Source organism: Chiloscyllium plagiosum, unplaced genomic scaffold (assembly GCF_037043375.1).
Source record: "Chiloscyllium plagiosum isolate Xiang-an unplaced genomic scaffold, Cpla_swu_hap1 HiC_scaffold_25, whole genome shotgun sequence".
Taxonomy (NCBI): domain Eukaryota; kingdom Metazoa; phylum Chordata; class Chondrichthyes; order Orectolobiformes; family Hemiscylliidae; genus Chiloscyllium; species Chiloscyllium plagiosum.
The window spans coordinates 28,972,849-28,985,957 of record NW_028270163.1 but is presented as its reverse complement, the minus strand read 5'-3'; the positions used below and the strand labels follow the sequence as shown (position 1 = coordinate 28,985,957).

At 43.1% G+C, this 13,109-nt stretch overlaps 1 protein-coding gene across 1 annotated transcript; it reads left to right on the top strand.

Annotated features, from left to right (window-relative positions):
• The first annotated feature begins 9,331 nt into the window (after window positions 1-9,331).
• rasd4 (rasd family member 4) lies at window positions 9,332-11,114 on the top strand. Its single transcript, XM_043714638.2, has one exon. The coding sequence runs from the start codon at window positions 9,881-9,883 to the stop codon at window positions 10,505-10,507; it is 627 nt and encodes a 208-aa protein (XP_043570573.1). The 5' UTR covers window positions 9,332-9,880; the 3' UTR covers window positions 10,508-11,114.
• The last annotated feature ends 1,995 nt before the right edge of the window (window positions 11,115-13,109 follow it).

Below are 13,109 nucleotides of genomic sequence, written 5' to 3'. Positions count from 1 at the left end.
GGCTGAAGGGTGACCTGAGAGGTTTACAAAATTATGAGGGGCATGGATAGGATAAACAGACAAAGTCTTTTCCCTGGGGTCGGGGAGTCCAGAACTAGATGGCATAGGTTTAGGGTGAGAGGAGAAAGATATAAAAGAGACCTAAGGGGCAATTTTTTCTCGCAGAGGATGGTACGTGTATGCAAGTGGTGGAGACTGGTACAATTGCAACATTTAAAAGGCATTTGGATGGGTATATGAATAGGAAGGGTTTGGAGGGTTAGGGGCCGGTGGGACTAGATTGGGTTGGGATATCTGGTCGGCATTGATGGGTTGGACTGAAGGGTCTGTTTCCATGCTGTACATCTCCATGACTCTGTCTCTGGGAGGTGACTGAGGATTTTATTCATGCAAATCTTCCTCTAAAATTTAAAATACTTGCTGGACATTTGTGTTGTTTCTTTCTGACTTGTGCACTTATGAGTTCAAATTATTTCCAATATTGATGAAAAAGTTTTAATTTTCTTATTCAAGCCAATGGCAACCCAATTATAATATTGTCTTAGAAAGTAAATTTACAATGATTATACTTAGTTGTTTGGCTGCCTTCTTCAATGAAAGTATTATCTAGATCAACTCTAAGCAGAAAAATTTTGGAAAATTGATAGCCCTCTATGAAAGTGCCATTGACCCAGTTGATTTTAACTTCCAAGTCACATTTCAACATGATTCATCAACATAATTGGATCACAATTACTGGCAAACTACGAACTATGTAAAGTGGAAATGCACCTCTAATAAGAAGGTTGCATTCCCAGATCCCACATTTCCATCAATAGTATGGACACAATTCTTTGGGCAGGTGGGACTTGATTGGGTTGGGATATCTGGTCGGCATGGATGAGTTGGACCGAAGGGTCTGTTTCCATGCTATATATCTCTATGACTCTATGTCTCTGGGAGGTGACTGAGGATCTTATTCATGCAAATCTTCCTCTAAAATTTAAAATACTTGCTGGACATTTGTGTTGTTTCTTTCTGACTTGTGCACTTGGTCAAAGCATTGCTTGTCGTTCTTCTGATGCTTTCTTGAATGTCTTGGTGGAAGAGGTAGGAGCTGAGAGGGAACTATCATTTACGAGCACACCCAAGTCAAATATTGGTCTATGGAGGTACACAACTGTTTCAGAATATCTGTCAACTAGATGAAATACAGAAAAGGAACCAGAGAAAGGTATGCTAGCAGTCTCAAAACCAAAGACCACTTCGACCTCCCAGAAACACCTGCCAAATGTATGGTGGGAGATGTGGCTCTAGGATCAGGCTCATCAGCCACAGAGCCCATGACTAGTGACACCAAATTGGACACCTAGTTGGACAATCATTCTCGTTACTGAGTGATTGCAATGCTGACGACAGAGAGCGAGGAGTATCAGTGCTAACAGCATCACTGGGTTCACTAAAAGAAGTGGGTCACTCACCACAAGATAAACAAGGATGAATACAGCGCTTCATCTCTCTCACCAAACACATAGAACAACAAAGGTGCTAATGACTGCATTGTTCTTTTTATTTAACATAGATATTCTTCTTGAATGAATTGTACTTAAGCAGTGAGTAGCAGAGAAATCACGTAGCGATCAATCTATTTCTGATGACCTGTACAAATTGTCAGCGTTGAAAGAAAAGTTATTTTTTCTTTCAATCAGTATCTGCACACGTTCCACGTTGATGCAGAGTGGCTCATTGTTTTGGTGTGATCACTACACATAGCTCAGGGACAATGACAGTGTACTATTTTGTTTATTTATACTGCTTTCTGCTTAACCTGCTTTCTTTTCCTGTGCTTCTCTAAGTTATTTGGGCTTCTAAGTTATGTTGGCAATCTTTGACGTGTCAAGTATTATCTCTTTATGATCGCAAAGAACACAAATCTCAGAAGATAATGAAATTGTGAAGAAGAACATCACAAGTGAGCAGCACTTTCCTTACCCAAAGATTACATCCATCCTTGAAATGGCATGGATAACATTACAGGTAAATTCTAGTTAAGTACCTGGATGACGTAACGCTCAGCAAAGTAGACATACATTGTACAGTTTATAAAAACAAAATAGTGTGGATCCCAGAGATCTAATATAAATCTGTTCTGAAGAAAAGTCATAGAACTCAAAACTTTAGCTCTTTTCATTTCTCTACAGGTGCTGCCAGACCTGCTGAGTTTCTCCAGCATGATTTGTTTTCATACAAATTACACATTAATGAGCACTGTTGTTGTGTGTCAAGTGACATTTGACCCAGAAAATAATTAGAGTTCCAAACAAGGCAAAGGCTCATTGTATTATATGCATACAACTCAAGAGACTGTTCAATAAGTGGAGGCTCCTTTATATTCTTATAAACTTTGCAGTTACCATTTGTCATACGATACACAGTATAACATATTTATAGAAATGAATTAAAAATCACACAACACCGGATTATAGTCCAACAGATTTAATTGGAAGCACTAACTTTCGGAGCACCGCTCCTTCATCCGGCTGAGATAAATACTTTCCATTGTAAGGCTCATCAAAATTCTGGTGTATTCATGTCCAATGACCATGTCCATTGAAAATGTAAACAAACTCCCACTTACAGCAATTATTTATTTATCACCCATTAACGAGGGTCTTCTTCTACATATATTATCATGGTTACATCTATTTGAGTAGCTAAATGACTCATGTCTTCTCTATGAATATGAGGTTCTAAATTAGTTTATAATTAATATGTTTTGCTTTAACTCTTAAAGCCTCAGGCAAGTATCACCCTACATTAATCTCCAAGCCTGCTATATACCTATATGCCCTTCTATTACTTCTACCTAGTCTCCTAAGCAATTTCTGCATCCTATGGGCAGCCACAGGCAGCACTCTATACAACGGTTAGTGACAGAGGAGTACTTTGTGTGTATATTTGGACGCATGGAGAAAAGCTTGTTCTCTGATGTGTATTTTTCATGTTTAGAGAGCACAGGTTGGATTGCTTGCTTTGAACTTAATAGATTATTGAAAAATAAGACTGGAAATCTCCCAGCAAGATCATATGCTGTAATCATAAAACTTGTAATAAGCAATACAACAGCATTTTAATTTGAATCTTAGAAGTCTTGCCATAATATTCAAAGTGTCCCCATATGCTATGTTCCACTCAATGTCTACAAAACAAATCCAATTGGCTATTTCAGGAAGTGCAAAAATAGTAATACTTTCCTCTGTACATGTATCTCAAACCATTTTCAATACTTTTGTTTTACAATGTCCCTTCTTGTAAGGTACACACCCTGATGGGGTTTTTGACTTTCTAGCCCCTCTGTACATAATTACTAAACATCTTAGATTACAATGTTATCCCCATTGCATCTCTACAACAATTTCCCCAGGTTTTAGTCTGTTCCTCAGCACTAATCTTGGACCTTGGATTGTGCCAAGATAAGCCAGTCAGTTGAGGACAACACCCTGCACAGGAACGATCAGCTGGCTTCAGGCAGACCAAACGGCATTTCTTGCCAAGTTGATGGGCCTCCACATGCATTTGATGTTTCCCTCAGTGTGCTTCCCTAGCAACAGTCTTTTGAGCACAGAGTAGGAATTGTAGGAATTGCTTGGGATGAACCTCAATAAAAACCACTGCATCCTTACAGAACCTTCTTTGCAAAGGCACATTTCACAAGAAAGTGGACAACAGTTTCTTCTACTCCACAGCCATCTCAAGAGCAACATGCAAAGGAGATGACACTCTGGAACGGATCTGACAGGAAGAGCCTTTCTCGCCACCAGACATTCTATGTCTTGGTGCTTGTTTGTAAGTTCTAGCAATAAGGCATACAGCCAAATGACTTTGGTAGTCTGCTCAGGGAACCATCTGACAGGATCTACCATCTCCTTTTCCTGCAGGATGTTGAGGACATTACATTGTGACCACTGCCTGATGGCCTTGGTGCATTTCTGAATAAATCTCTCTATGTTGGACAGTGGTACAACATAGTCTAACTCCTTGGAGCTCTCCACAGCAACATGACCAGATCAATCCTTCAGATCAGCAGGGTCAGATAGAACCTCAGCATTTGATGACATTTGTTTGCAAACTAAGGATTCAGCTGCACACACGCGGTGGCCATCAGGAAGAGGGTGATGTTGGGTATGACTCCTTTCTCTTTATCTAGATGTTTGTATATCATGCCCCTGCAAACACTGGTCATTTTTGACTTCCACGCAAAGTAGAAAATGGCGAAGTTAATCACCACAGCGCAAGAGTAAGGAATGGGTCAGACCTATGCCATGTACTGCAATACTGAGACCCTGATAACTAGTTTCTTGCCTACAATGGACAGGGAGGATTGCTCCTCCATGCCCAGTTTTTGTTTGACCTTCCCATTTTTAACATGTACCCCAGTGCATCCAAACTAAGTCCCCAGCACCTTCAGATAAGCTCTCTTGACTATGAAGGAGATAAAGAATTGGTCACCCTATTCCTAAAGAACATGGCATTGCGCTTGCTTTGATTTACTTTGGCATCTAGGGCCAATGCAAACAGATCACAGGTGCTAACCAGCCTGTGCACTGATGATGAATCAAACAGAATATGGTGACATCATCCATGTACAGGGAAGCTTTAAGCTGTGTGCCACTGTTACTTGAGATGGTCACTCTTATCTATCTACATTCTTCCAGATGGTCATGGCAAAGCTTTCTATGCAGCACATTCACAGAACAGAGGAGAAAGGACAGCCCTGAGTAACTCCAGATTTAATTGGAAAGATTTCAGTTTCCTTCTATTGATTGAAACTGTGCCAGTGACGTTTGTGTACAGCAGCTGGATCCAACGGTGGATTCCATCCCTAACCCCCATTTTGGAGATGGGGATGAAGCATCTGAGGATGAAGCATCTTTTGACATTTTCCCTGATATTTCCCATCATAGTTCTCAAACCTTTGAAGACCAATTTGAGATTTTCCATGTTCCCTGGGGTCAGCAGACTCACATTCAATTCCCATATCTCCTACCACAACTCTGGACTTCCTTTAGGGGACCATCAGCCAAGAGAAGGCAATGGCCAGAGAAAAACTCCAGCTTGACATCAATGGATCTAAGTGTGACAGCACGAGACACAAAGAGGAAGTCTGTCCAGAGATAGACCGAACCCTGTCTAACTTAGACCAGGTGACTCTACACTGCTCTCTAACTGAAGAATTGCTGAACAAAGTGTGCAACTTGGCATTTCCTATTGTTTCCTTCAGGATAGAATAATAGACTCCCTACAGTGTGGAAAAAGGCTTTTCAGCTGCACTGACCTTGCAAAGAGCATGCCACCTAGACCCCACCCTATGGAAACTGAAGAACCCAGAGGAAACTCACACAGACATGAGGAGTACAGGCAAGCTCCACATAGATAACCACTCAGGCTGGAATCGAACCGAGGTCCTGTGAGGCAGCAGTGTTAATCACTGAGCTACCACGTTGCCCACCAACGACCTTTTGGTTCACAGCCAAAGAGTCTGCCTGCAACTTCCAGTTTGCTCCAAGACTTTGGGTGGCCGACATAGTCCAGATAACCACAGTACCCCTGTTGGCAAAGCTCAAGTGAACGGGGAAGATTCCTCCTTCATCATTCACCTTCAGAAATAACTTGACCTACTATTTGCTGCTGCAGATCCCAAAAGTATCCTCAACCTCGGTGTAATTCACAACAATGAACCATTCTGGTTAATTGATAAAGTAATTTACATTACAATTAAGGACAGTTAAGACGCTTAACTAAATACGTCTGATTAGTACTTACCCCTTTTGGGACACAATTGGTTATAGTGAACACCTTACTGAATACAATCTCTAAGGTATGTAATACATGTCCCTCCGAGCAAGAGGCCTGGGTTCAAGTCCCACTTGGTCCAGAGGTGTGTAATAACTTCTCTGACTAGGGTGATCAAAAAAAAATCTTTGCACCCTGCGATGGTTATATCGGAAACTCCAATTTTCTAGTTGGAATTCTTACACATCACTTCAATACACTTCGAAGTAAGAGTACCGAATGCTGCTTAGTTGCACTTTCATTTTAATAATACTTTACAGTTCAACACAGGAACAGGCCCTTCAGCCCAACAAACTAGTGCTGATCCTTAATCCTTATTTAGACCCGTTACTTATTGCCCATATACAGTTTCTATCTCCTGTTTGCATCCCATTCACATATCTATCAAGACATATCTTATATGCTGCTAATATGCCTGCTTCCACCACCTCCCCAAGCAATGTGTTCCACACACCAACCACCCTCTGTGTGAAAAATTTTCCCTCTACTTCTCCAGTAAACTTACCTCCTCTCACCTTGAACCTGTACCTTCCTGTAAGTGACCTTTCCAACCTGGAAAAAAGCCTCTGACTTTGCACCGTATCTATGCCTCTCACAATTTTTCAGACCTCTATCAGGTTGCCTGTCAGCCTGTCTTTCCAGCAAAAACAATCCAAGTTTCCCTAATCTCTTATAACCAAAACCTTCCAGACTAGCAACATTCTGCTAAACCTTCTGTACCCTCTCCAAGCATCCATGTCCTTCTGTTAGTGTGGTGACCAGAACTGCATACAATATTCCAAATGTGGCCCAACTAAAGTTCTATATAACTGTCACATAACTTGTCAACTTTTATATTCGATAACCCGGCCAATAAATGCAAGCATGCAGTATTGTCTTCTGACCATCACCAGGGGAGTACAGTGGTTCATTGGTTAGCACTACTGCCTCACAACACAAGGGACTCAGGTTTTAATTAAATGATTTGGATGCGAGCATAAGAGGTACAGTTAGTAAGTTTACAGATGACACCAAAATTGGAGGTGTAGTGGACAGCGAAGAGGGTTACCTCAGATTACAACAGGATCTGGACCAGATGGGGCAATGGGCTGAGAAGTGGCAGATGGAGTTTAATTCAGATTAATGCGAGGTGCTGCATTTTGGGAAAGCAAATCTTAGCAGGACTTATATATTTAATGGTAAGGTCCTAGGGAGTGTTGCTGAACAAAGAGTCCTTGGAGTGCAAGTTCATTGCTCCTTGAAAGTGGAGTCGCAGGTAGATAGGATAGTGAAGAAGGCGTTTGGTATGATTTCCTTTATTGGTCAGAGTATTGAGTACAGGAGTTGGGAGGTCATGTTGCGGCTGTACAGGACATTGGTTAGGCCACTGTTGGAATATTGCGTGCAATTCTGGTCTCCTTCCTATCGGAAAGACGTTGTGAAACTTGAAAGGGTTCAGAAAAGATTTACAAGGATGTTGGCAGGGTTGGAAGAACTGAGCTACAGGGAGAGGCTGAACATGCTGGGATGTTTCCCTGGAGCGTCGGAGGCTGAGGGGTGACCTTATAGAGGTTTACAAAATTATGAGGGGCATGGATAGGATAATAGACAAAGTATTTTCCCTGAGGTCGGGGAGACCAGAACTAGAGGGCATAGGTTGAGGGTGAGAGGAGAAAGATATAAAAGAGACCTCAGGGGCAACTTTTTCACGCAGAGGGTGGTGGAATGAGCTGCCAGAGGATGTGGTGGAGGCTGGTAAAATTGCAACATTTAAGAGGCATTTGGATGGGTATATGAATAAGAAGGGTTTGGAGGGATAAGGGCCGGGTGCTGGCAGGTGGGACTAGATTGGGTTGGGATATCTGGTCGGCATGGATGGGTTGGACCAAAGGGTCTGTTTCCATGCTGTACATCTCAATGACTCTATGACTGTGTGGAGTTTGCACGTTCTCAGTATCTGCATGGGCTTCCTCTTGGTGCTCTAGTTTCTTCCCACAGTCTTCTAGGAGGAAGTGAGGACTGCAGATCAGAGATGAAAATGTGTTGCTGGAAAAGCGCAGCAGGTCAGGTAGCATCCAAGGAGCAGGAGAATCGATGTTTCGGGCATGAACCTGAAGAAGGGCTCATGCCCGAAACGTCGATTCTCCTGCTCCCTGGATGCTGCCTAACCTGCTGCGCTTTTCCAGCAACACATTTTCAGCTTTCTTCCCACAGTCCAAAGATATGCAGGTGGATGGGCCATGTTAAATTGCCCGTTATGTCCAGGAATCTACAGGATAGGTGAGTTAGCCATAGGAAATACAGTGTTAGAGGGATAGGTTAGGGGAGTGGGTCAGGGTGAGTTGAGGATTGGTGCAGACTCAATGAGCCAAATGGCCTGCTTCCACACTAATGGGATTCTATGATTATCACCAGTGGTGCCACTTTCAGGGATCTATGGATCTGTAAGCTCAGCTCCCTCTGCATGCCAATACTGCTAAGGGTTCTGGCATTTATTGTATAATTCACACCTGAATTTGATCTTCCAAAATGCATCAATTTTCATATTACTGGATACTTGAGACAGATTCATGCTGATGTGAAATTGGTATTATAATTATACTCAAGGTTCCAATCTCGACTGAACCAATTTTTTACATTCATTGTCTTCTTGCACAGTTCATGGTTAATAGATGAAGTAATTTACATTACAATTAAGGACAGTTTAAGACTCTTAATTAAGGCACCCAACTTCCATCTAAACGAGAGACTGACAATCTGAACTTGAAATATGAGACCAGTTTGCATAATATTGGCTCGTATTCTCTTGAGTATGGAGGATTAGGGATGATCTCAACTCATTAAAAAGATTAAAAGAATTGATAGGTCAAATGAAGAAATATTATTTTCTCTGATGAGGGATATTAAACAAGACAAATTGGAGCCAGGATTGGAAGTTGCAAGCAAAAATCATGCATTATCTCCTCAACGGTTTGAGAATGCTGGGTTAATTAAAATGTAGAAGAGTAGAATTGTATTTTTTTAAAATGTGTTTAGAGAGTTAAGGTTTATAGAAAAATGCAAATAAATGGGATAGAGTCGCGCATTAAGAATGGTGGGACCGACTGAGAAAATGATTAACTTCATATAACAATAATAAATAATAGTCCAATCAGCGGTTAAAACATACTCCAGAAACAAAAGATGATAGCGCTGGATTTTTTTAAGTGTCTGGTTCCATAAAATCGGCACCTTTCCACCTGTCCACATTGTAATCTGTCAGAATAAGGGAACCGCGGGTTTGCAGATCAGAATCGTTCCAAATACTGTTAAAGCAAAACAAAGCGGACCCAAAACATTAACTGCTTCTCTCATTACAGATGCTACCGGACCTACCGAGTTTCTCCAACAACTTTCTATTTTTGTTTCAGGTTTCCGGCATGCGGAGCTCTTTATTGAGAGAACAACGTTAAATCACTATAGCATTCACACCAGACTCCAAACCTGAACCCCGTGTCCACGGGCGTGGGGCGGGGCCTCAGCTGGGGGCGGAGTCTCACGGCGGGGCAGGCACACAATGAGCGGGCGGGGCCTCAGCTGGGGGCGGAGTCTCACGAATGGGCAGACTCACAATGAGGGGGCGAGGCCTCAGTTGGGATGGGTCCAACCGTACGGAACCCACACAGAGGGGCGGGGCCTCAGTTCATGGAGGACTCTGGTACAGGAAGAACCGTAATGAGGGATTCAACAATGAGGGGTGGGGCCAATCCGAAAGGGGCGGTGTCCACGCTGCTCATTTGCCTTTGATCCTCCGATTGGTGCGCGGTTGCCATGGAGGCCCGGCTTCGCCCGGGCCGCTACCTTTATAAGGGCGGAGCGAGCCGCGGACACAGAAGCAGCACAGGAGGTGCTGCCGGAGAGCGGAGTGGGAGTAGTGTCGCTGATAAATGTGCATGAACGACTGCAACCCCTCTGAACCGCTTTCCTCCACAACAAGTCACCTCAGCAACTTCACCCGTACATTAGTTGAAGAGTTTTCAAAGTAAGAGAAAAGTTGGGGGCGAAGACAAACCAATAAAGCGGCGCCACCATGTCTCTGGCTGTGAAGGAAAGAAACCAGGTCCGCCTGGTCTTCCTCGGGGCGGCTGGGGTGGGGAAGACGTCGCTGATCCGGAGGTTTCTGCTCGACACCTTCGAGTCGAAGTACAAGAGGACGGTGGACGAGCTTCACCGCAAAGAGTACGACTTGGGGTCCATGAAGGTCACGATCGAGATCATGGACACCAGCGGCAGCTACTCATTCCCGGCCATGCGGAAGCTCTCCATCCAGAGCAGCGACGCTTTCGCCCTGGTCTATGCTGTGGACGACGCCGAGTCCTTCGAAGTGGTGAGAAGCCTCCGGGAGGAGATCCTCGACATCAAGGAAGACAAGTACACGCCGATTGTGGTGATCGGCAACAAGGCGGACAACCTGAGCGACAGGCAAGTGTCCAGTGAGGAGATCATGTCCCTGGTGGAGCTGGAATGGAACAGCCGCTACCTGGAGTCCTCGGCCAAAGACAACGCCAACGTGCTGGAAGTTTTCCAAGAGCTCCTGCGGCAGGCGAACTTACCGAGCCGCCTGAGCCCGGCCCTGAGGAGGAGGCGAGAAACTTTCCCCACGGAGAGCCATGCCCGACCTCCCATGAACAAAACCAACAGCTGCCGCATCTCCTAAACGCCCGGTTTCCCAACGGACGGACTTTCCGTTTCGATTGATCCGATCAAAGTTATAGCACAAATAATACGTACATAATTCTTCACCGTCGCTGAAGGTTGAAACCAGACCGAATGGATCCGCGTTTGGAAGAGCGCGTCTCCAAACTGGACAAAATCGTGCAACTGAACTTGTCGCGGTGCTAAAACATACAGGAGCGTTCGGCACGTATCTCAAAAACTGCTACTATTGATTAGGCTGAATTTTAGTTTCATTTTATTTTGAAGATGCTGATATTTATTCAGTAAACTGAACAATTGACGCTTGCATTTACGGTAAACACCATGTAGGGTTGACATCGAACCTGTTGTGTAATACTGTATCAACATTGATCGAAGTTTCCCATACGGTTTGTAACATGCCGTGCGGCCTGGGAACTTAGTTTACAAAGTGTAAATAAACCACCACCGTTATCCAACACCACTCTAATCCACCATCGTTATTTGTTAATTAAGGGGTTGGCGTTTGTTTGTACATCCATGTTATTAGATTGTGTCGTCAGAGTTACCGAGAATGCATATTCTTTTGTATATTTATTTTATAAAGTTGTTAATAAAATCTTTATCCCAAATAACTTGTTGGCTTCGTCGCCCACTAGCTTTGGACATACCTGTATGTTTTTTTTCCCCCCTATCTGCCCTGTCAGGGATTCCCATAGTATATCCTGTACCCATACACATTCAACAATTGTTTCCACATTCATTTTATGTTCGAGACAGGACCAAGAGGCCTTTACGAAAGGACATCCTCAATAAAACTCACATGCAGGAGAGTGCCCCCAACAGCAATTAGGGAGCACTCGGGAGTTACACGGAAAGAGCCCATATTTTAAGAGAATACAAGAGGCGGTAACCCGGCAGTGACTCAAACACCAGGATTACAGTAAATTCTACACGTTGCTTGGAGTTTGTGGGAGGCTAACGCAACTCCTAATTTAACAAAACAATACTAAAATAGATACATTTTAAATAAAAATAGCTTTCATAATCTGTATAAACGACCGGTAAATGGAACAAAATTCGTAAACTCGAATGGCACAGATGAAGACTGCGACCTGGGACCAGTGGGAGGATTTCAGATTCACTGAGAGCTCATTACTACGGAGATATATGGCCTATGTTTTAAACAAACACTAAGGCTCTGATAGACGCAGATTTTATACATTTAACCGGATAATCGTTTAATCACAGTTTTTCACCAGGTTAATGTCACTTACTGGAGAATTACCCAGGATCTCCCTTCCCCCCCCCCCCCCCTTTTGCGTTGCGAGGCAGTTGAGATCCAAGAAGTTGCGGGACTCGGTTATACAGACAGAATTCCCCTTCCTTCACCCAACAGTCATGTTAGACTGGAGCGCAGCGAATTGTATCGGTTCAAGTAACTGAAGTTAACTCAACTAACCTCTTAACTTTATCTGAATTATCTTGGATCGAAAGTACTCCTGAAACTGAAGTTACCTTGATGCGTAGATATACACGTGTAGGGCACGATACTCTGATTTGGACTATTTGGATTTCTTGCTATAGGTAACACACTATTAACTACTGTCTGGAAAAAAATTGAAAACCATCGTCAGTGTTTTCCCCAGATTACCGAAATCATCGTGTGCTCTGTTCCCTTGAGACTGCTCAATTCATTTTCTAATCTCTCACCACCTAGCGGAATATCACGAATTTGCACGGGATGTGTTTTATTTAAATAGAGTAATCGCGAATGTTTTCATAGCGCCACCTTTGGTTTCTTTTTCAAACAAATCAATGTACAATATTTTATTTGAGGTTTGCTATTTCTTTGAAGGTTGTACTCGGCTGTGCCTTACCCCGCACAATTCTTAGCGTGAGTTTTCCTGACAGTACAGTGATTGGTGATTCTGGTATGAACTTTGTGTAGCAGGGGTAAGGGTCTGTCCAGCTAGCCCCATCATTCAATGTGATCACGGCCAATTTAATGCTTAAGTGGGTTTTACCCACCCCGTTCCCATAACTCTGGTAATCGGAAATCTAATAATCTCTGCCTTAAACATACTGAAGGACTAAGGATCCACAGCCCCCTGTGATAGAGTTTTAAAGATTCACAAGCCTGAGTAAAGCCAAACGCATCCTAATTTCAGACCGAAGTAGCATCACTCTTATTTTGAACTTGTGCGTCTTATTCTAGATTGCCCAAACAGGGAAACCTTTCACCTGCATTTATCCTCTTTATCCCTTTATGCCTTCTGTAAATTTCAATGATATCACTTTTTATTTTTCTGAAACTGTAGAGACTGCAGACCCAGTTTATCCGATGTCTCGTCATCAGACAGGTCTACCACCCCAGGAATAATTCCAGTGAACTTTGCACTCCAATCTGGCAGTAATATCTCTCCTGAGATCAGGAGACCAAGATTGCACAGTTCTCTCGGTGCAGTCTGACCATGTTGCTATACAATTGAAGCAAGACTTCACTCGTCCTGTACTCAATCCTCTTGTGAAAAAGATAAACATTCCCAATAGCCTTTCTAACACCTTGCTGCACCTGCATATTGGCTTCATCAGTGACACGGGTACTTATATTCTTTTATACA